We start from the raw sequence: 23,314 nt of genomic DNA on the forward strand, positions 1-23,314 counted from the left end.
CACGAGGATAAATCGAGACGAATCTGTGTCATATGCATCGCATCGCGTCGCGGTAATTCCCAAATCGCCCTGCGGTCTCGGATGTGAGTGAGATGGAAAGCAGGAAGGCCTGGATCATTGCAGTGATAGCGCGTAAGCTTGACCATGGAGATGTTGAGATTGTGCGTAGAAGTTGCGCGGCCCAGCCCGGCCATCCGGAGTGACCAAGAAAGTAGCCGGCCTCAGTAGTTCGGACGAGATGTTGTTGACAGGAGACCAATGAAGTCCATTTGAGGCTGGGTTGTATCGGTGACATTTCCTTGGGGGAGAAGGTTAGCGGGCTTCGGGAAACTGCCCGCCCATCAGCAGTAACAGAAGTGGGGTGGTGACTGTCGCAAGAATTGACCCCACGTGCCCACCGCCTTCCCAAACAAGACACCCCTGCATAATTCAGCCTTGCGCGAAGTCGCGAAAGCTGCGTAGCTTCCAGGTCCGAAAAGTCAGCCTCGCCACCAGAATCAACCAGCTACCCTGACAAAGAAGACCTATTCCAAGCGATCATTTTGCTCTGAATTAGACCAAAACCACTAACGGATGACCATTTCATCAGAGGTAAGGCCCCTTTGACACAGATAGAACAGCTTCAAAGGCTAACGAAGACATCGCAGTATTCCCCCATTCAAACCTCCACTTGTTTGTCACCTTGTGATCATACGCCTGGTCCATTCGTCCACGACGGGGCTGAATAGTCCTTAAAAAAAGAGTTACTGAGAGACTGGGAGGAACCTGCTTGGTGAAGCATCAACTGCTTTGTCAACCCCAAAGAAACTGCCGACGCGTGCGCCCTGGGAACCGCCCTCCAACCATACACACATCCTCTCAGATCATCAACCATGTCAAGCCAGGCGCCCTCTACCCCAGTCAAGGTGCCGACCTCGGCCGCAAACCACTCAGCAGCGACTCTAGACCCCGAGCTCCGCTCACAGATCAACACATTATTACTCAAGGAAGGCCACGTCACAAAGTAAGCCACGCTTCCCCCTTCCTAGCCACAATAGGCACCCCGTCAGTCGCAATACTGATATCTGTTCCCACCAGAATCCAAGAACACCTCCTCCACAGCCTCCACGCAAACCAGGCAAACTGGCCAACTCTCATCCAAAACCATGCTCTCAACCTGCTCCGCACCGGCGAGGTAACGACCTTCCCCGCCCTGCTCCGTCGCGTCCTGGACGACGTCCGCCAGGACACCCTCAACCCGCCCGCGCCATCGACCGCCTCGCCCTCTACAGCCAAGACCAACGGCACGACCGACAAGGATAAGAAGACTAACGGCGCTTCGTCAACCCCGACGCCCGCCCCCGGCGCAGCGGCAGCGGCAGAGCCTCCCAGCCTCGCCATCCCGGCTGCCGTCGTTGAGGAGGCCGTCAAGGTGACGCGCGAGAGCTTAGAGGCGGTTTGCGAGATTGACGATGCGAGCGGAAGCTGAGAGGTCCACGGATTATCTTTGGGAGGTGGCAAGGTGGCGAAGGGGATCGAGGAAGACGGGAGCTGTTTTGGAGCTCCCCGGAGTAATGAACCACGATCCATTGAGGCTGCGGTTATGACCGGACAGCAGGGATGAGATCTGGCTGGGTCGAACGGAAGACTCAGGGATTAACGAAAAGCCTTTGATGTCCTTAAGACGATGCAGCGGCCGGCATCGCGTGTATGTATAAATTTGTATTCGATAAGAAGGGATCCGGCTTTCCAGAGAAGGGGAAGAGTCCATACGATATCAACATTCTAGAGAGTCAGTCATGCAATGATCCAAAAACAGATTGACGTAGCACATATGCGTTGCGTATCATATTCCTACTGTGAAAGCCAGGACTTTCGGCAAAAGCTCATTCATCTTGCACTCACACTTCATTCTCTTTCACTCGCATCGAATTAGATCGTGGTGTGTTCAACTTGTTAAGACTGACTACCTGTCTACCAACTCCATCCGCCCCCAGATTTCCACCTAGAATGGATGTCTGTGACCCTGTGCATCATCTGTTCATTTGATGATGTAGATGTATCGGAGAGCGTAAAGAAAAACTAAAATACAAGGCCGGCCAGCATTAAGTGGCATTCTACCGCAGCCCACCCTTTAGTCGTAGAGATCATCATCGTTACCAGCGTCACCGAAGTTGTTGGCAGCCTGGTTGGCCGCGTTCTCGCCCTCGGGGAACTTGAAGAATGCGCCAGGACCAGCGTTCTTCATTTGCTGGGCAAAGGCCTCGTACCGGCGAATCTCGACGTCGCTGACGGAACGGCGGGCCATCTGCATAGCCTCCTCGAAGTGGCGCTTGGTGAGCTCGGGGACGGGGTCCTCCTCATCCTCATCCATGGCCTCCTCGCCAGCAGCCTCGCGAGCCTTGGTCTTAGCGATATCAGCAGTGATAGCCTCCTTGATGGCAAGCTTGACAGCACGCTGAGTGATGAAGCCCAAGTCGGCACCGGAGAAGCCGTGGGTCTTGGAGGCGATGAAGTCGAGGTCGACATCGGCAGCGACGGGGGTCTTGCGAAGCTGAGCCTTGAGGATACCGGCACGAGCGGGCTGGTCGGGCAGGGGAACGTAGATGAGCGAGTCCAGACGGCCGGGACGGCACAGAGCAGGGTCAAGCTGCTCAGGTCTGTTGGTGGCACCGATAACGAAGACATTCTTCTTCGAGGTCATACCGTCCATCTCTGTAGGGGGGTTAGCGATTGAATCGACGTATCGACCAAGCAGGATCAGAACTTACCAGTCAGAAGCTGGTTGACAACACGGTCAGAGGCACCGCCAGCGTCACCCATGGATCCGCCACGAGCCTTGGCAATGGAATCCAACTCGTCCAAGAAGACGATGCAGGGGGCGGCAGCACGGGCCTTGTCGAAGATGTCTCGGATGTTGCTTTCAGACTCACCGAACCACATGCTGAGAAGTTCGGGTCCCTTAACGGAGATGAAGTTGGCAGAGCACTCGTTGGCAACGGCCTTTGCCAACATCGTCTTACCAGTACCAGGGGGTCCGTAGAACAAGACACCGCGGGACGGGGAGAGACCGAACTTGAGGAACTTCTCGGGGTGGTCGACAGGGTATTGGACGCTCTCTTGCAACTCGGCCTTGACAGTCTCGAGACCACCAATGTCCTCCCAGCGAACGTTGGGAACCTCGACAACGGCAACCTCGCGCAGGGCGGAGGGGTTGGAGACGCCAAGAGCGAAGCGGAAGTTCTCCATGGTGACGCCAAGGGAGTCGAGAACCTCGGCATCGATCGTGTCCTCGTCAAGGTCAATCAGGTCCATCTTCTCGCGAATCTGCTGCATGGCAGCTTCGGAGCAAAGAGCAGCCACATCAGAACCGACATAACCGTGAGTCTCAGCAGCGATCTGCTCCAAGTCGACGTCGTCGCCAAGCTTCATGTTCTTGGTGTGAATCTGAAGAATCTCGAGACGGCCAGTGGGGTCGGGAATACCGATATCGACCTCACGATCGAAGCGACCGAAACGACGCAGGGCAGGGTCGATGGAGTTGGGTCGGTTGGTGGCAGCCATGACAACGACGTTGGAGCGAGCCTTCATGCCGTCCATGAGGGTGAGAAGCTGGGAGACCACGCGACGCTCGACCTCGCCGTTAGTCTTGTCACGCTTGGGCGCGATAGAGTCGATTTCATCAATGAAGATGATTGCGGGAGAGTTCTTCTCGGCCTCCTCAAATGCCTTGCGCAAGTTGGACTCGGACTCACCGGCCATCTTGGACATGATCTCGGGACCGTTGATCAGGAAGAAGAAGGCACCGGTCTCGTTGGCAACAGCTCGTGCCATCAGAGTCTTACCGGTACCGGGAGGACCGTAGAGAAGCACACCGCGAGGGGGCTTGATACCGATAGACTTGAAGAGCTGGGGATGGCGCAGGGGCAGCTCAACCATTTCGCGGATCTGAGCCATCTGCTTCCTGCAACCACCAATGTCGTCGTAGCCAACCTCGTTCAGGTTGTTCTCCTCCTCGTCGCGCTGGATGGGCTCGCCCTCGCAGTGGATGACTGTATCTTGGGCAACAATGCCGTACTCGGGAGGGTCGACCTCTACGACCTTGAACTCTACTTGTCTCATACCACCGCGAACGATGAAGAGATCGCCCTGGCGGACGGGTCTGTAGGCCTCGCGGAAGTAGGGAGCGAGGAAAACGTCGAAGAGGGATCCGGTGATACCCTCAACAGTGTCTGCAATAGGCAGGACGGCGATGCGCTTGGCCTGGGAGGGTATTAGCATTCTGTCTCAGAAATGGAGCTCGCTCGAGCTAGAACATACGTATTTGATGTCGGGGCAGGGGTGAATGGTAATCATGTCGCCGTGCTTCACCCTCAAGTTGTGGCGAACGACACGGTTGATACGAGCACTGCCGTCATCGAGCTCATCGTCTGCAAGGACGATGAGGACGGTGTCCTTCCTCTTCTTGCCGCGCACAAGTACGGTGTCACCGCGGAAGAGCTGCAGAGCCTCCATGGTGTTCTCGGACAGAGCGATGATGGAGTTGTCATCGTTCACGGCATCGGTAACCCTGCTTTAGTCAGTATCGCGAACATTACCCCACACCTTCCACAGCTAACGTACATCAACTGGTTGGGCTTCTTCTTCTTCTTGAGGATGGCGGTCGCGGTATCATCTTGCTGTTTTCCGTAGTCAGTATCATCGTCGATTGGGACAACTCTCGTAGCGAGCTTGGAGGGTAGACAAACATCCTTAGCCTCAGCACCAGAGGCATCCCTGTTGGTCACAGTCAGCGTCGTTCCTCCCGAAATCTAGTGATCCCAGCGAAGTAGGATATCTCGGCATCGACTCACGTCAAGTTGACCTTCTTGTGCTCGGCGGGCTGTTCCGATGGAGGCGCCATCTTGACTATATTCTGTGTTCTGACGGACTCGGATCGTACGTAGCTGAGTAGGTGAGGGAAGGTGGGATCGTCAGCGTTGTGTGGGGTTGACTGGCGATTGATGTGTTTTCCGTTAAAATGCGGAAGACAGGAAGGAAGGAGGATTTGTATCCTTCAGGTGGTGTGCGATGGAGAAAGGAAATTCGTGGATCGCGGAGATAAAGGTGGCAGAAGGTTTTGGGAAGCTTTGGTTTTGAAGGACCAAGGTGTAGTAAAGGCCAGCAGAGGTAGGTGACGGGAGGCGGCTTTCACTCTAGACAACCAATGAAATCATAGGGTGGGGCGGATTAAGTGGTCTCCGGTGAGTTCGGAGGCTTAGCTAATGCGGTATTCCAGGGTTCTATATCTGGCCCAAGCTCTATGATTCAGTTGTCGCCAGGGCAGTGGAAAGTGTTGGAAGCTTCCACTTGCTGAGGTGACCTTGACGGCCCAGGAAGGTAGGCAGTAGGCAGCCTTTGGGCCGCGCAACTCAAGGCAGGTACCTACCTTACCTCCACTGACCTCAGCACTTTGGCACTCAGGCACCTCAGGGCGGCCCGTCAGTGTCGCAAACACGGCCACGCGCCTCTACAGTATCCACCCCTGGCTTTCCGGTTCCTGCCTTATCGCATTTTGCATTAGTGAGCTAACTGAGCTTTATCTACATGGCAATTCTCACACCTTTGCCTCACCGAGATCACCTCATACCTACTATGGGTCGCTCTCCCCTCTTTGCCAGCGTTTATGGCCTTAGGTTGACGGCCTTTTAGTTCCTTACCTTAGACACACGGCAACATGCTTAGTGCGGCGGCAAAAGAAGGAATGGACGGACGAGTGACGGAAAGAGCGAGCGACTTCTTTGTTTATTCTGCAACGCACTTGAAATTTTTTCAAAGGAGCGGCGAAACCGACACACGACAAAATCCAACCACCCAACACAGAGGCGACTTAGGCAATTGATGCATGCGGCGGCAAACTAACGAACGACAACCGGCTTGTTGCCTGCTGCAAACAAAACAGGACTCCGTCTCCACCACATATCTCTCTCATCCAGCCACAGAACGAACCCTGGAGGCGAGTCATCCGCCGGTTGCTCGTACCCCGAAACTCCTGCACAGTCGCGGGACAACCCATCGCCAATCCCGTCATTGTACAGCCATTGGATGCTCACACTCAGTCAGACAGCAAAACTCCGATTCTTCATCGCTTCCTGCCGAGATAGCGGCCAGGTGGCAACCTTTGGCCGCCAGCCAAGGAATCGAGGAATCATTGCCGCCGCCGAGTGGTCGAACACGGGAACGGCGTCTGTCGCCGAACGCATGCTCGGGAGCACGTTGATGTAATGCTCCAACAGCCTGAGTCCAAGGATGCCGACTCCGAAGCGGGGGCTGCCAACGGCGATCCGCTCCGCGTTGTTGGTCGTTTGCAGGAACGACTCTCGCAGCCACGAGAGGCCCCACGGATTGCTATCGTGGAGGGCTAAGGCGTGGTCATGGCTGGACGTGTCCGGGTGTCTGTTTGTCCGCGTCAGAAATTTCCGTTGCCGCGGCCGGTTCCTGGTGCTCACTCGTGAGACTGCTCCGCGTCATCGGAGCCTATTTCCACCACTTCGGAAGCGAAGCTCATCTGATCACGCTTCGTCGTCGGTCTCGTGGCTTGGCGGGCCGGTCCGAGCTGTTGTCAACAACTATATTGGCTTGGGCCGTTCGTCTGTTCGTCGTTCTAGAAGGACTGGAAGTATGCCACTGCGGACGGCTGCAACTTGTACTTGCGCTGTGAAGGGACGAGTGCCGCGGCGCTGCTGGATCGTACATCACCGATGTGATGTTGGCGGTCTCTTATATATGCGATCGCTGGAGCGTTTATTCGACCCGGCTGGTGGCCTCCCGCTATCCCTCCGTCGCGGCGCCCAAACTGCCGGTACGGGCCCTAGCCAGCCCGGCCTGGGAGCAGAAGCTCTCTAAGATCGCTCATGTGTGGTTCACCAGCCTGCTGCAGGGTTGGGGGCCAGGATTGGCTGTGCATGCCTTAGCATTGCTGTGTGGCACAACCTGTACCATACTACTCAGCCCAGTGTCTTGCTAGCCTCACGGCGCTGAGAAGCTTGTTCATCCGCTGGGCCTGTTTCCTCGTGGCATGCAGCTGCTTATCTCTGCAGAACTCCTGCTTCCTGGGCCGACTCTTCAGGATCCAAATTCGACAACGGAACTCGATGCTCCCGCGACGTACGTACGGACGCGATATTTGCAGACAACCTCACCGCCAGCAACTCGATCAGACAGCTACCTCGCCCAGCACAGTCTTCGTCTCGAAATATGAGTCCCCATCTGGTAAGCTAGCAGGGAGCTTCACAGCACTGTGACGATATAGCACATATCTCCCCAGTAGCCACAGCCCCAGCCATGACCTGACTTATCCCACAACACCGCGCGCACATCGTCACAATGTCACACCCTCCAGCGCTTAACGCTGCTGGCGGACCAGACAGAAACCACACAGCCCCTTCCTTCCCATTCTTCCATACCTTCTAGCGAGCGTTTCTCTTCTCGCTCCTGCTGATGTGCCGCTCCCCATCTGCAGCACCCGTCCCCGCGCCCGTTCCGGAGACCTCGAACTCTCTGCCGGCTTCCGACTGCACAGCCTTCTGATATCACATCTACGATCAAAGTCGACAAACATTGAACAGCATCATCTTCAGACCATGCAGCCCTACCTTGGCAAGCTCGAATACGAACGCCATCCCGGCTTCGCCAACCATGATAACCCCCTCTGCCGTGTTCCACTGACGATAGCAAACCACCTCCGTCATAAACACAAAGTAATCTCCGCTGCCTGCTGCCCCAGCCTGATCACTCAATCCCGTCACCAAACATCGCTCGCTCCATGTTGCTGGCTCCTTTGCCGGCCCTCACGCCGGCAGCCTGATCGTGATATATCTCCAGGGATGTCCAGATAAGCCCCCCCGCCCCGCCGTCGCCGGCACCCCCACCCCCGCCAATGGTCCGAGAAAGACGGGAGCACCGCACCTCAGCTCCACGGGTCCGTCAGCACTAGACCGCCCACTATCGATGCTATGCTTGTACATTCTGGCCCCCAACCTAAGCTGCACGCCAACCCTACCTTAAAAACTGATAACCCCGACTCTTAAAGGTTGCAGACGGAGGGTAACGTGACGAACAGCTACCGGACGCCGCCTCTCAGCCCCCAGGTTACCTCCTCCATCGTTCCGAGATCTAGGGTTGAAATGTTGAACGTCGATTTCGCAGCCTGAGAGCTGCCGGGTCCGAACTGGCAAAAGCTTGTCCCTCGCCGCGGGCTCGGCTCTGGGTATGGTTGGTTCGGGCTTAAGATGCCAACATGAATAAATCAAGATCGCGGTCTGGGGTCATTATTGGAGTGCGAAAATCATTCATTGAGACGAGAGAAACCGGAGTATTCGGTGTCAGACGCTAGGCGCTATATATATAATACAATGTCGTTGTCGCCTGCAGAGATGCGATGGGGTAAGCCCAAACTCCTTCCTTCTCCCGTATGCGGTTCCCAGACCCAAGGGCGGGAGAGGCGCCCAAAATAATGCAATATACAGAGCAAAGTTCGCTTTTGTAGTCCGTTTCCCAAGAAAAAATAATCAGCTTTGCTTTTGACCCCCTTTTGTTCTCCCATAAAAGTTCAGTTACTCTTCCGTGAGAATCGGTTGATATCTCATCTGCAGCACCCATTTGTTGTCGAAATCAATGCCTCTCCGGATCTTGGTTCCGGCTTTCTTCCATACGGCTGCGCCAAGACCCATGTCGGCAATGAAAAGCTTCCAGTCTTCGTCCTCGGCAACAGCCCCTTCTGCTGTGGAGTTGTTGACAGCGGGGTCTGATTCTGATGGCGCCATAGCTTCGAGCAGGCCTTTCTTCGGTGCGCCCATAGCGACGACGAATCGTGGCTTGACGTACAGTCGGCCGCCGTCGATGATACTGACCTTCCCAGTCGACGGGTCGATACCAGTCGGCACGTCCACCGCAAGCACAAAAGCTTCGTTTCGGTTGGCCCATTCAATCAATTCGTACACAGTCGCTTGATCCCCTGTCCGCAATTCCTCGAATGAGATGGCCAAGCCCAAGAGGGCGTCGATGATGAGGGTCACGGAGGTGGCTGGGTTCGAAGAGGTTTTCCGCAACTGCTCAAACAATTCCAGCTTGTTGTGCACGCGACCGCCGAAGTTCTTGAAAATCCGAATCTGCTGTCGCATATCTTCGAGCAGGTCCCGCTCCCGCTCAATACCAACGACGCACACAAGAATATTGAGAGCCTTGTTCCGCAGGTGACGGGCTGCTGCAATCGCCCTGATGCCAGACTTGTTGTTGCCAGCAAGTATGACAACAGTAGCAGCGGCGACTGGGTTGTCGGCTTGAGCATTAGCACCGCCAGTGCCCAGCCGAACCTGGATGGCTGGATCTTCAAGCGCCTTCATAGTCACCTCCGCGATGCCCCGCCCTGCGTTCTCGGTCATCATGTCTTCAGTCAGTCCGACTTCATTAGCCGCAATATTTTCGAGGTTCAGCATTTGAAGGGCAGACACCGTTTCTAAGCGCCGGTTGGATGGCAAGAGATAGAAGCCAGGCTGGGTACCTTGCTGCAGGGAGTTAGTACTGAGAAGGCTCTGCGAACTGTTTTGACGAAGCAACGCTTGGGACTGTCTGCTCAGACGTACGCTGGAATTGCCGCGATTCAGGGGCTGGCTTGTGAGCTGCGTGCTCGCTTTGCGAGATTGCGACCTTCTTGCAGCCCCTGGTTTGCTGTCTGCCCTCCGACTACTCTGGGCGCTGCGGACATCACGACCACTCAATCGATCAGCACCGTTCACGGCGTCGTCGGCCTCGCTGTTCCAAAAGTCCTGACTTGCCCTGGAAGTGTTGGCGGGCATATCGAGAACGTTCTCACTGTGGTGAAAGTTCTTTCCTCCTGCAGTTCCTGGTTTCGGCTTCCGGTTGTGCGTTACCAAGCGGTCCGCCTCATCGACCAGGTCTTCCTTACGCATCTGATCGAATATGGTGCGCTTGTCGAACTTGGCCAGACTGCCCTCAAAGTCAAATTCCCCCATCTCTTCCGTGACATCTTCGGACGCCCAACCGTTTTCGGGGAGGTCCTTCTTGCCCTTCACTCCTCGCTTCAAGGAGTTGAATGGTTGGAACGAGGGCGAGCTTTGCAAGATAGGCGTCTGCCTCCAGCCCTTTCCACGAGCAGAGGGGTTTCCACGAGTTGGTGTGCTCTCTTGCGCATGCTCTCCTGAGACTCCATTCTTCGGGATCTTGGATCTCTCCTTTCGCTTATTCTTCTTTTTCTGCGACGGACCTGCTGCTTCGTGCGCACCTTGCGCGCCCACGCCATTATCAGCGGCGTAATGTCTTGCAGCAGTAGGCGTTAGCTCGTCTACGTGAAGCTCCTGCAGAGATTCGCTAAGGCTCAGGGCCGCATCATCGTGTCCTCGTCCTACAGCAAGGTGCACCGCGGGCAGGACGCCTGGCTGTCCGAGCTGAGGACCTCTCGGGGCGGCCACAGTCGGTTGAGGTATTACTTCGGGGAGTGGTTGATTATCGCTTCCGCTTATGGCACCCGATCCAGGGCGGTTTCCCATACTGAGAATCGCGGGGTCAACGAACGCAGGTTGCGCCGGCTGGGCCACGACAGGGGCGGGAACAGGACTGATGCCTGGCGCAGTGAATGTATTGGGCGTAACATCGTCTTTGTACTCGGAAACGTCGACGATGTTGGCGGCGTCGATCACGGCCCTGGGAATCCAATGGTTTGTACCCAAGGTGAAGACTGCAGCAAAGATGGTCAGCATGATGAATTCTGCGATGTGGTTTCGATCGGTGACTTGCCGTTGGCCAGAGTGAGGCTCACGCCAGGCTCTATCTCGCTGACCGTGCCTTTGAGCATAGTGCCCTCAGGCTGCCGCAGCGTCACCAACATCTGCAAGCCGATGAAGTCCATCGTGACGATTGCGTCACAGCGCCTAGTTGCTGAGTCGTCGGTTGTATCAGAATGCACCACCCGGGGTTGGCGTGGGGTTCTGTGGAAAGGGCTAGCGGCGCAGATAGAAGTCGTTGAACGTGATGAGTGATTCGCGAGTCGTCAAAGAATGTTGATACGTGGTTTCCGGTCGCTAAGTCGAGTTGGTGGGGTTGAGCGAAGAAGTTGAATCAAGAGACGGTGGTGTGTCGTGATGGACTAGATAGCTCTTCCCCCAATTCCCCCTCGGACACATTCACTTGCTGGGTTTGGGTTCCCTTAACTTTTTCCCTGGCCTAATGCTTATCGATAAGGCAGGTGCCTGGGGGACCAGGGCAGGTGCAGGTTCCAGACCAAGGTCACGGGGATGTATGGATCGATTGGTGGCGGGAAGCTGCTGCTGCCGCTGTAAGAGCAGACGGGACGAACGTCATGGGCGCAAGCTTCCCGTCGCCAGCTAGGTACTTTTTAGCGCATTGTTTCAAGGTCAGTGCCTCCCGAGCCCCTTCCCGTTGAAGCTCCTTGGTGGAGAGCACCCGACTGCGCTGGGCACTTTGACGCAGGTCCCTCACAGCTTCAACTAACTGTCTTGCTGTGTTACCAACAAATTAATATTAAACTCCCGAGTCATCAATAATTGGCACGATCCCAAGATCCATCCATGTACAACCTACAGCAACCTCTGTCTACCTCCCATGACTTCATCACCATGGTCAAATATCATTACGCTTGCAACGCCTCTCCAAATCCCAAGACCCTGGATTTATTTGCGCATGATGGATCGACTCAATGGGCGCCAGAGAAGACTTGACGATAGAAAATCCAGTCTCATCTTCGGCGTCTTTTCTGCTCAAGTTTCCACAGTAATAGCAATGTCAATGAGCTGCACAAAAGAGAGGTTTTGAGTTTCATTATGTCCTAAGTACGTTCAAAATCGGAGCAGAGTAATTCCCTGCCTTTGCAAGGCATGCTCCTAAGGGCCCAACACCGGAGCACCCCAGTCCAACAAGTATCTATGTCCAGACCGTCCCGACCTACCTACCAGCCCGAGCCACGACTTCCAAGTCGCATTTAGCCCGGAAGACTTCCTTCAACGCCGTCAAATGCTTTTAATAATGTACCTCTTGCCGGCAGCTCAGTAGCCGTAGCTTGCCATTGCCTCCTCCTCATCGTCCAGCTCAACCACCTCCACGCCCTTCTTAACAAATGACTGGGATCTGGAATTGAGTCCTGCAGTCTTCTTCTCTTTTGTTTCGTCTTCTTTGTGCAAGAAATCGGCCAAACTAGGCGGTTTCTTGGAAACAGCCTGCTCGGCACTGTATAACTTGTTGTAGAATTGTATAACCCGAGGATGGGCCATGACCTTGTCCTTCTGAAAGCGTAAGACTTGAAGGCCGTCTTGACACGTTGCTCGACTGAGTGCAACGTAGGCCTGTCCCTTTTCGAATACCTTGCCGAGATCGACTTTCACTCTCTCCAGAGTCTGTCCTTGAGCCTTGTGAATCGAAAGGGCCCATGCAAGGATCAACGGGAGTTGGTTGCGGCTGGCTTGCACCGTCCCGTCAGGTAGCTCGACCTTCCAATCCTCGGGAATGCACAGAATGGTACGAGTGCTGCCATCCACTGCCGAAAACTCAACAACGGGGAATTCGCCTGAGCTGCCTGTGGCTTCTTCGACTTCCCTGCTAAAAGCTTTAATCTTTTTCTTCGCTTTATCGTCCGGGTCCATCTCTCCATCGGATCCGATGTCCGCTCCGTGCCAATTTTCGAAACTGCCTTCAGTCATGAAGGCAATGACTTTTCCGAGGGAGCCGTTGACAAGTGTTTCGTCCATATTCTTGATGAGCATAACTTGGGCGCCGATCTTGAGCTCCAGAGTCTTTGGCGCCATCATATTCTGAAGGAGCTTGTCACGAATGTTTTGATCTCCAGCATCAGACGCGTCGTATCTCTTGCTTTTCCCGGGAAGGCTGCGCAGTCTGGCTTGGTTGGAATTCTCCACTTCATATCTTGTAGGGAACAGCTCGGTCACTTCCAGTCCGTCGTCAGAAACGATCGGTCTCGTCAGCTTTCTGAAAGATTGAACCGTTTCCTCGCTGATTCTGCCCAGACGCATCTCATTGAGCATGTTGGCGAAGACTACAACTGATTAGCGGTGGCACGGAAAAGAGTTTTCGAAGTGGCTTACCGGGATCTCTTTGTCGAAAGACTTGCGTCAACCCGATGGTGTGGTCAATTGCTGTGTTCCATGTTGCCGCCTCGAAGGCAAATTTGGCGTCTCTTGACTTGTCTCCGTCGGGAACTGGTGGAAGTTGGAAGAAGTCGCCTGTCACAACGAGCTGGATGCCTCCCCAGGGTTTGCCGTTGTTTCTGATTGTCCTGCCGATCTGGGACAATTTATCAAAGAGCTCTCCATCAACCATGGAGACTTCGTCGATAATGAGTGCTTTTGTCCTGAGCCAACGATTTTTGGCCTTCGGGTTGCGTCGAATCTTTTTGACCAGAGTCGCGACGTCATCCTTCCCGAGACCGATTCCAGAGAAGCTGTGCAATGTCTGACCTCCAATGTTACATGCTGCGAGACCCGTCGATGCTGTGACGGCCAGCCTCTCGGGATCTCTCGCCCACTTCTTCTTCAATTCTGTGATGATGGACCTCATCAAAACGGACTTTCCGGTTCCTGCAGGACCTGTGAAGAAGACGCTTTGGCCCTTGTTGATGACAAGACTCTGGACATGTTTCTGTTCTTTGGTCAAAGCAATTGCTGTTGCCTTGGGCTTAGGCATGTTGCTCTGCATGATCTCTCTCCGGATTTCGTCCATGGTCCACTCGCCATCTACGGGCTTCTTGGACTGGATTTTAAGCTGTTTCTTCTGCTCTTTGACAGCACTGGCGGTCATGTTCCATGTCTCCTTCTTTTTCTTAGGAGCAGGCGTGACTCCGCCCGGCGCCCACATGGAAACCTCTGGCTCATCTTCCTCTTCCTTGGCGGCTTCCTCCTCTTCGGCTATCCAGCTCTTTGGAAGTCGCCGTTTCTTCGGCTGCGGGGCTAATAAAGCTTCCATCTGGTCCGGCGACTCCCGCTTAAGGGAATTCTGGAAAGATGCTGTTCGGTTCACGTTTTCCCGAGACAACTTGGGGTGTGCGAAGTGGGAGGCTGGTGATGAGGACCAAGGTAAAGGCTGTGTGGAGGGAACTTCGGCCTTGACCACTGGAGCAGGTGGCTCGGGTGCTTTCTGCTCCTTGACTAGAGGCTTTGGAAGAGGGGGGAGAGCCGAGGGTGCTTCGAAGTCCAGATCGAGCAGGTCGTCATCGCTGAAGTCGTCCTCGGCAAAGTAAACGGCGGGCTTGGAATTTGTCTGGGCCTCCTTCTTGATAGCTGCGTCTGGCTCATCTCGAAAAGAGTCGGAACGAGAGTATAGGGAGGCGAAAGATTGACCGTTGGGTGTGGTAATCGAGTCCAAGGCAGAACGGTTGCTGCTCGCAAAATGCGTTATGCTGGACGTGCGGCCTGGCGGTGGCCTCGTTTGGTTCGTCGTCGTCGCGGAGGTGTTTGTGGTCCTCGCCGATACAGCGGCAGCAGGGGCTGGCTGACTTGCCCTCTTAAATTGATTCATAATACTGCCATTCTGGGGGGCACTCGGGCTGCTCGAAGGGAAGAGCTGCTTGGCCAGGTCGTTGTTCTTCGGCGGGGGAGGCGCGTTGGCCGCATAGGCCTTGTTCGCTCTAGACAGCATCGGTTCTGGATCTAGATATGGAAAGTTGTGAACATTGGCTAGTTGGACGGCTCTGTGAACGGTTCGGCGGAGTATCGGCGAGGATCGAAGGTGGAGGAGGCTGGTTGTTCCAGCCGGCATCCAAGGTGTTGTTGCGTTCACATTTGCTGTGTGGGTGGTTGGCTCGAGGGTGTTTCTTGCCCTTGTCGCACGCAGGCTGCAGAGATGGAAAGTTTCGACCTTGATTGACCAGTTGTGGACGAGGCGCGTCTCCGTCGCGTCGAGGTGACTTTCGCGCTAAGGATGGAGGGGCCAAACTCTTAGATAGCTGAGTCATCAAGATGCTCCCTGTAACAATAGCGGAGCCCCCCTAGAAGCACCTGCATTGCACATGTCCGCCTCAACATAATAATATCAATGGATGCTACCTATCCGTAATATCACATCCAATGTCAATCCATCTGCCTACACATTCAAAATGGCTTCACCTTTCTCCGGGAATGCACATACTACCCAACACTAACCTACAGTGCCAGCTGCCTCAGAATCACACATTACTTCACGGCTCTATCTCTTCATTGCTGCGCCAGGCAGACTCTTCTTTGGCTGCCATCATTGGCTGAGACTCGCCCACGTCCATCCATCACGACTCCTCCCTGCCGCATGCTGCCCCTGCATGCTTCCTGCAATGTCGCCAAGTAAGATGTTTGCAGGAGCTCCCCGCCTCAAGTTGGGCACTTGCGACTTCTGCAGCTGGCTATTCGACGGCTTCGTGGTCGGGTTGGGCACAAACGTCGAGCCACCTAAATAACGAAGCTCTCCCTCTTGTGGGACGTGGTTGCTTAGACAACTCTACACTACTCTCACCTGTTGCATTTCGAGTTCGAAGAAGACTTGATCATCATTCGTGCTTTTCGAATCATCTTCGATTTATACCGAGCTTTATCAAATTGGTCAAGAATACACCCTGCCAAAGACTAATCTCGAACAGAACAGTGAGAGAACGAGCGACTAATCCCGATATCCCGCGAAACCAAAAGCATTTCGTCGTGTACCTCGCCCCATAGGGTCAAACGGATTGTCAAAAGGAGACCGCGCTGGGCGCTCTCTGGTCCTCATATAGTCCCGAGCAGCCTGTTCTTCGTACGTCTCATCGGGACCTCGCTGGAAGACAGGGCCCCGATCAAGGGACGGCCGACGGAACCGCCTTTCCATTGATCGACGGTTTCGCCTTTCAATTTCATTCCTTTCTGCCTCCCGCTCGTCCTCAAGACGTCGCTCGTCTTCCAAGCGCATCTCATCTTCAAATCTCAGACGTCTGATGTTGTCCAGGTCATCCTCATGTCTCATACGAATCACCTCCTGAGGGCCCACGGTGCGGAAGTTGACGTCCCGTTGGATCACCCGAGCGGGTAATATTGTTCGACGACGATTGAAGACGTCAATCAGGGGGCTATCAACGCTGTCGAGCCCGTATGCTTCCGGCCGAGCGGTTATGCGACGCTGCATGAACGGCTCTTCACCCATGAAGTCTCTTACGCCAGGCATTGGCAAGGCCGCCGGAGATATTGGGGCACCAAGCGGCCGACTAATAGGCACCTCTCTTTCAAGGATGTAGTACTGCTCGTGCTTATCTTTCCTGTGGCGGCGTTGAGCCTTGAGCCCATAGTCCTCCGGACGACTGCGATGGCGACGATGGCTGCGGCTGCGGCTACGGCTATGGCTTCGGCTACGACTGCGGCCCCGACTGCGATGATGTCTACGGCCACGTCTGGAGTCAGATGAACCGGTAGTAGATGAATCCGGCGTGAATTCCGTGTCGCTCCACGACTCGTCCGAGGAGTTTGAGTCTCTAGAGCTCCTGGAACCACTCGAGAGAGTATAAGTCTTCGTTTTGCCCTTCTTGTGGTCGGTGTGTACCACCTGGATCCCAGCACGAGCTGGCGGCGGCAGTGCCTTGTGACCTGGAGGTGGCAATGGCTTATGGCCTAGGGGCGGAGGCGGCAGCTGTGGGTGTTGTCGTTGCGGTGGTGGAAGTGCTGGTGGTGGTTGAAGGGCGGCTCGGAACTGCTGCTCACGTTGATGCAGAGCAAGGAGATTTCGATGCTTTTCATCCATCATCTGCTGCTGCAACTGATGACTCCGGGCTTCTTCGTCTCTATGTCGAATCATGGCCTCTTCATTCTTCTTGCTGCGGTACATGGCCAGGGCGTTCTCTTCGAAGCGAGGTTCCTTTCTGAAGTACGCCGTCACGGCTACCGTTTCGAACAAGTTCTTTTTCGATTTCGAGGACGACTTTCCCTTCGCAACCACAAGCTTTTTATCCGCCATGTATTGTGCATACTGGATGGAGTCTTTGTGAATCTTCTTCATCTTGCAACTGATCTGCTGCAGGGTGTAACGAAAGCGCCTGTCGGTGTTGCGCTTCTCCAGGGCGTCCTGCGCCATTTCGATTTGCAGCTGTTGGTTGGGCGTGAGCTCCATCTTTCTCTGCAGGGCTGTTTTGCCCTCGTCGTTGAGGTCGCGGATATCCCGGATGATGTCTTGTCGGGACAGATCTCGAACTTCAACACGCCTCACGTTCTCCCAGGTCGGCCTGGTTGGGTAGCCTTCGACATCGATCTCGTTGGGATCTTGTATCTTTTCGATGCGGTAGACAACGTATTCTGAGAGGGCCTCGCGGGCCCCGGGCTCGGTCATTCGTTCAGTTCGAAGGTCGGAAACCTCGACGAGTTGTCTTTGACGCAGCTCCAGCGGGACCTTCTCTCGTGGCGGTTGTATGGGCAGCTGCTGCACCGGCATCGGCTGAATGACCCGTGGCTGCATCTGGGCTGCCGGCCGAGGAGCAGCCGGCGGTGGTGGATGTCCTCCTATCGGAAGTCGTGCTACAGGAGGAGGCATTGGGCCTCCCATGGGAGGTCGAGCTGCTGGAGGAGGTATCGGCCCTCCCATGGGAGGTCTTGCGGTGGGCGGGGGAGGTCCTGGTTTGGCAGCGAAAGGCCCTGGCCCTCGGCCTGGTGGAGGAGGCGGGGGAGGTGGACCGACATTCGGCGCTCTGGCTCCGGCTGGGTGAGGTGGTGGTGGTGGAGGAGGAGGGCCTCCAGGGCCTCCAAGATGAATAACTCCGGGGGGAAGAGGGGCCATGTTGAATTTGCGGAATGGAAGAGTTTGGAAAAGAGGGGAGCAGTTCAATGTCGGTGAATTGAGGCAGCGGTCAGGGGTGGTTATAAGGACTATTCCACGAGGCGGAAGTGCACAGAGAAGACGGCAACAAAGTGCGAAACGAAGAGTCTCGATCCCGAGAATGAGCAACAAGTTGCAGCCGAGTCCCGAGACGTCGAGGTCAAAGTGAGGCGAACCACTCGGCTGTAGGAGGGCGTATGAGACAAGATGGGAAGGGACAAGAGGGTGTGAAGGTGCGTTGTCTTGTCTTTATCTTTTCCAGGAACTTGAGACCACTGAGCCTAGATTTTGGCTCGACGGTGAAGGCGATGTGACACTTACAGCCACAGTAACACCTATCTAGGCAGCGCAAGGTCGTCAGGTCTAGTCCCTGGCGTAGGAAAACGGAAGCGAGTCGATTCTCCGATAACAGGTTGAAAGACGGACAGAAACGAAACCCAACGGTCAAGAAGGACCGTTCAATCTTTCAAGCACAACGAGGACACTGACCGCCTGGAAAACGTTTCTTCTGTACCATCACACAGCCTATCACTGGCCGTTCCAAGCCACCTCTTCATTTGCCAAAATCTTCCTCGCGAGGCAGCCATTATTATCCCTGTCGGTGAGATGGTAGGCTTCGCCGCTCACCTTGTCTCGGCAGCCTGGCCTCAACACAGCGGCACTTCAGACACCTAGGGCTTATTCGGAACAGCTTTCACTCGCGGCAGTCATCGTATTCGAGAAATCACAGCTTTCAGCAAGGGGCCACATGCCGAGGGCCTACGTGTCCAGGTTCTGAGACAAGGACGTTGTCAACTCCACAAGAATCGCAACCTCTATCATTCAACTCTGGACGGCGGTGCCCATACTAGTGCTGGATCTTTCAAATCTTTCGTTCCAAGGCTTCTTGACTTCTTTCACTTGCGAATGCAACCACATACCCCGCAAACGACTTTCGCCTGGTCCCGCGACAAAGTTGATGGGCGGGAGGGCGCGTCCCGACTCGATCACCTGGTTTGCAAAGGTCCGCCAGAAGGCAACCAAGAAGCAGACATCCATCAAGACGTGCAAAAGACTCACCGAAGCTGCCTGTGCCTCTTTTTTCGGGGTGCGGGGAGTTTACGTATGACTCCGTACATTTGCGCGGGCGAGATGGCGAATTAGCGCACCCTGCACCGCCTCAATCGGGTTTAGATTTTATACACTTTGAGGTACGTCCATCGTCGTCAACTCGACACCCACAGGAACTCATCCCAGAGGCCTCCAATTGGCAGAAGAACGCCATCAACTGACCAAGATAAGAAAAGCGAGATTTCAACTTGCATGCGGAGTAACACGATGGACTGCCTCGCGGGCCAATCAACCACGCACGTCGCGATATTTCCGTCTATTTTATACCTTCACTCGGTCATAGGATGTGAAGTCATTCACCCGGCGATCGTTGTCGGTCAACAATCCAGTAATGCACTACTTGCTGCATTACTGCATCACGCCCGTCATCACCGGAGTGTCAAGCATATCATCGATGTGATTCATCTCGGTTTGCAGTTCGGCACCGCCCTCGGTGCCGCGCAAAGCGAGAGTGAGAAGAGCCGCCGTGGCGCCAGGCTACCTCGCTGCGCAATTCGAGGTCCAGGGTTTGAATCTCAATCAAGACGGACAGTCGGGTCCTCGAATTCGGAAATAAGGATCTCACGCGCTGAGTCGAGCGATCCGTCTTACGGCATGTCTCGTCATATCGATGATCCGCTTTGCTATTCGACTCGTTTATTCCTCTCCACCTATGAAGTCGTCGGTCAATACCAAGCTCGTCGGGAGACGGTTGGCGCTGGAGGATGAGACAAGATTGCCCACCGTCTCAGTCTCTATGCAGAGCCTCACCCTAGAGATCCCTTACTGACGGGAACTTGTTCTTGACGGTTTTCTTGGCTGCCAGCACTATCCATGGAACGTTCGACGATGCATCTGCTATCGACTTTACCCTTTGGAAAGATCGGCATTCCAATACAAGGTTCTCCTTGTCTGTGAAAATCGACATCTTCCATCGCAGGTCAATTTTAGACGCCGATAGAACCTCCGTCGTTCGAGACCGTGGCCTGTAAGGTGTTACACCACATTTATCGTGATGATGCGAGGGACTAAATTGCGCCGTTAGTCAAGGAGCCTGTCTAACAGCCGGCGTACAATGACTCTCTGTTCTAGGTTGACCTGAGGCTCGTCATATTCCACACGGACGATTTCACATCGCACAGCAAACGCCACCATTCTGCGCAGGACTTTCTATCGCCATTATGGCGGACATTGTTTTTTTTTCTTCTCTGCCATGGGATGACCGACGATGTGAAATGCGGTACGCGGTCTCACAAGGAGGCATACCAAGACGCCGGGCTCCTCACCGTATTCTCCGTCGCCTGTTGTTCGACGCCATCTCGACCTAACCATTTCACATGTGCGATGCAAGCGCCCAACGGATTTCCAAGATGTCGCGGAAAATTCTTCCAGTTTCACCCGTTGAAAAACTTTGTTCACGTACCACGGAAGACGGTGGTGAATCGGACGGCTTCGTGACAGCGGGCGGGGGCATCATCGCCGTCATACAAAGAAACGGTCATCATACGACAGACAAGGAGGCGTGGGACCTCGGACGGGATGCATCTTGCGCGTCTTCGCGCATCCTCGCGCATCCGTGATCCTTCCAACTGTACAGAGAAACCCCCATCCGAAGGTTCCGCGTCTGGCTTGCCGTTGAAAAATCATCCCTTGATGAATTGACGAGGCGGTTTCTCCTTCCGCGATACAGTCATGCGCCGCCACCAAAGTCTCCCTGCAGCGAGGCAGTACTTGGCTTTATTTTCACATACCATGCAGCTCGAGCGTCACGACATGCATACTACGACACCCTATCAGGCTACGCCCGGCCAAGGTGCCAGCGTCGTAGATGGCGCAAAACTCTTCTTGCACATTCAAGTCTGAATGAGTTGCCTTTTTCTTTCCCTTCCTACGAAAGCTGGCGGTCCAGCGTTGCCTTGCGGTTGCCTCGTTTCTTGGCTTACACGGCCTCGGGGCTTCTAACCCCTAGGGTTCCGTAAGTTGACGTGGTCTTTTTTTTGCACAATGTACGGTCATTTTCTTCCCCGTTTGAACCGTTGCTCATTCTCCTGCGCGCAACGGCGCGCGGTATCGATGCCCGATGGGGTTTTACCGCTCATTCTCTTCCGGTTGCGCATTTTTCCAGCGTAGGTGGTTTCACTGCATTCGGTGATGGCCGCTTCAGCATCCGACGAGGCGATGTGTTTGATTACGAAGTAAGTTGTTCTGGCCAGGCAACCATCGCAACATTCCATGTTTTTGTTGCTACGCTGTCTTCGAAATCATCGCATTCGTTCGTGCTGTCGACAACTATGGAACCATTCCTCGACGGCTGCTCCCGGCTACGCCATCGACGCCATGTCTTACTCCTCGTCAGCCGACTGGAAGACGACAGTAAGGAAACCTCGCAAGCTGATGCGGATATGAATCGTCGTGAAGAGGTAATACTCAACGAAGACAGGGCGATTGGTTCAGTGGTAGAGCGACCCCTTCGCATGGGGTAGGTCCTAGGTTCGATTCCTAGATTGTCCAATCTTTTGCCCCTATTGTGATCTGTGATGTTTTGGGCGTGGCGAGGCGGTTTTGGTGGTTTCCATCAGCATCTTGGTCCTCTGTTCAGTGCCATGTCCTGTATGTAGCTACGTAATCTTGGGCGAGCGTTCTCGAATGATATTCAACACCACATCGGTCTATCTCTGGCTCTTAAGATACACCCCTTGGTAACATAGTAGCTACATATCAGCTTCCCTGATCACGGGCCGAGACCTTCTTCTTTCCGCAACAACAGTGCCTCAGCCGACATCCAGACAAGCAGTAGACATGCACCTCGACGTTTACGGCCAAAACTTCGTTCTCATGCATTGCAGACAGCAAAGCCTTGATATCTGCCGATGCCGTCAACCTTGCTGAAAGATGCCGTGACACGTACATTCGAGATGGGGATACGGGCTCAGGGGTTGGTCACGACATGAGTGTGAGACGATGTCCATCGTCGGTCATACACTACCTGTCACCATCAGTCATACCGCCCCCCACGATGCTATCCAATGGACCGAGTGAAGCAGCTGCTGTACGCATCCTCGAACTGACGATCAGAGGTCGGTATCGTTCGGATCTTTGCCAGATGTGATTGCGGCTGCATTCGACGGAGGGTCCGACGTCGAACGACTCTTTGGGCGGGTTTGAGTTAGGGCCTGGAACTTTGGTATGTCACTGGGGTTGCACATCGTCTGAGCTAGAAGATGAAACCAGAAGATGGCGGCGATATTGATGTCTGAACTTTTGCTGGTTATCTCGACCGTTGGATCCTAAAGTCATGTAGGGGTTATCAGGATTCGGAGAGTCTACGAAGACGATCAGGTGCGATGTAATGGAAACTATTCTCGGAGGACTGAACGCTTAGCCACAACTATGATTGACCGTCCTAATATACAGTCATAACGTAGCCGCTCGAAGTCGTGAAGTGGTGAAGTGGTTTCAGTCACAGTCTTCACCAGTATGGAGGCAAGTTTCGAAATTCATGAAGCACCATACAACTTCTATCCCAACTCCATTAGAAAATCGATACATACACGTATTCTATCATCGCTAGCCTGCTACCATTCTGAATCTGTCCAAGCTCCCGGTATCTTAAGCGCATGTTTCTCTTTCCTGAGATACCCGGACTTGTACAGTTTCTTCATCTGCCGCCTGTTGAACCTTGTTGCTACCAGGTCTTTGGCATAGTCCAGAGATTGGCATAAGCCTGCCCAATCTTCGTCTTTAAAATTGGAACGAGACCAGTCCATGATCAAACTTTTGAGGTCCCTTGCCATTGAAGACACGAACGGCCAGTCGTCTGAGCGGCGTGGACTCGCAGGGCAGATTTTCCACAGCAAATGCTGGGATGTGTTTCCCACAATACGCTCCGTCACCCACCTGCCATCTGCGCGGACATTGTCTATGGATAAAGAACCCCAATTCCTGAACTCATAGCGTGCCTCATAAGCCGGCTTGTTTGGGTCAACCCCGCGGTACCACATTGGGACTTCAAACCCGCCAATGGTCTTGGAACCCAACACTTGCGGCCACTTCCCTTCCCTGATTTTGTGTAGACGTCCCGAATTTGCCCATACCTCTTCACAGCGCAATCGTTCCCAACTGAGGTAGGCTTCAACATCGATCCCCGCGGCCTGCAATACTGTCAACCAGTGTGATATTACGCCTTCAATCCTTTGATGGCATTCCGATGATAGGAGAATCATGGTCAAAACAGTTTCTCTTATCGAGCCACTGATCTGTGGATCGTCTGTCCAAGAGCATATGTGTCGGGCATCAAAGCCTTCTTTCGCCAATGCAGTGAATATGTTGATCCATCTGTCTAGGGAACGAAAAGATGGAAGCCAACAGTACGAATCCTCGACCGTCCGTACAAACGTACAGGCAGCAGTACTCCATGACGCAT

At 54.3% G+C, this 23,314-nt stretch overlaps 6 protein-coding genes across 6 annotated transcripts; 1 reads left to right on the forward strand and 5 right to left on the reverse strand.

The window, feature by feature from the left end:
- Positions 1-872: 872 nt before the first annotated feature.
- On the forward strand, positions 873-1,468 carry CkaCkLH20_05043 (uncharacterized protein; the record flags this gene model as incomplete). The annotated part of the gene is made up of 2 exons (XM_038887762.1): positions 873-1,003; positions 1,078-1,468. The coding sequence occupies 2 exons, from the start codon at positions 873-875 to the stop codon at positions 1,466-1,468; spliced, it is 522 nt and encodes a 173-aa protein (XP_038746804.1).
- Positions 1,469-2,113: 645 nt separating this feature from the next.
- On the reverse strand, positions 2,114-4,882 carry CkaCkLH20_05044 (cell division control protein cdc48; the record flags this gene model as incomplete). Its single annotated transcript, XM_038887763.1, has 5 exons — positions 2,114-2,694; positions 2,751-4,242; positions 4,300-4,549; positions 4,603-4,755; positions 4,833-4,882. 5 exons carry the CDS (start codon positions 4,880-4,882, stop codon positions 2,114-2,116), a joined length of 2,526 nt encoding a protein of 841 aa, XP_038746805.1.
- Positions 4,883-6,077: 1,195 nt separating this feature from the next.
- CkaCkLH20_05045 (uncharacterized protein) lies at positions 6,078-6,526 on the reverse strand (the record flags this gene model as incomplete). The annotated part of the gene is made up of 2 exons (XM_038887764.1): positions 6,078-6,414; positions 6,468-6,526. The coding sequence occupies 2 exons, from the start codon at positions 6,524-6,526 to the stop codon at positions 6,078-6,080; spliced, it is 396 nt and encodes a 131-aa protein (XP_038746806.1).
- A 2,047-nt stretch (positions 6,527-8,573) lies between these two features.
- CkaCkLH20_05046 (DFDF domain-containing protein) lies at positions 8,574-10,885 on the reverse strand (the record flags this gene model as incomplete). Its single annotated transcript, XM_038887765.1, has 3 exons — positions 8,574-9,524; positions 9,603-10,680; positions 10,770-10,885. 3 exons carry the CDS (start codon positions 10,883-10,885, stop codon positions 8,574-8,576), a joined length of 2,145 nt encoding a protein of 714 aa, XP_038746807.1.
- A 1,153-nt stretch (positions 10,886-12,038) lies between these two features.
- Positions 12,039-14,640, reverse strand: CkaCkLH20_05047 (mitochondrial dna helicase; the record flags this gene model as incomplete). Its single annotated transcript, XM_038887766.1, has 2 exons — positions 12,039-13,042; positions 13,092-14,640. 2 exons carry the CDS (start codon positions 14,638-14,640, stop codon positions 12,039-12,041), a joined length of 2,553 nt encoding a protein of 850 aa, XP_038746808.1.
- Positions 14,641-15,630: 990 nt separating this feature from the next.
- Positions 15,631-17,763, reverse strand: CkaCkLH20_05048 (uncharacterized protein; the record flags this gene model as incomplete). The annotated part of the gene is made up of 1 exon (XM_038887767.1): positions 15,631-17,763. The coding sequence occupies one exon, from the start codon at positions 17,761-17,763 to the stop codon at positions 15,631-15,633; it is 2,133 nt and encodes a 710-aa protein (XP_038746809.1).
- Between the last annotated feature and the right edge of the window lie 5,551 nt (positions 17,764-23,314).

The sequence above is a fragment of the Colletotrichum karsti genome (assembly GCF_011947395.1).
Source record: "Colletotrichum karsti strain CkLH20 chromosome Unknown Scaffold14, whole genome shotgun sequence".
NCBI lineage: Eukaryota > Fungi > Ascomycota > Sordariomycetes > Glomerellales > Glomerellaceae > Colletotrichum > Colletotrichum karsti.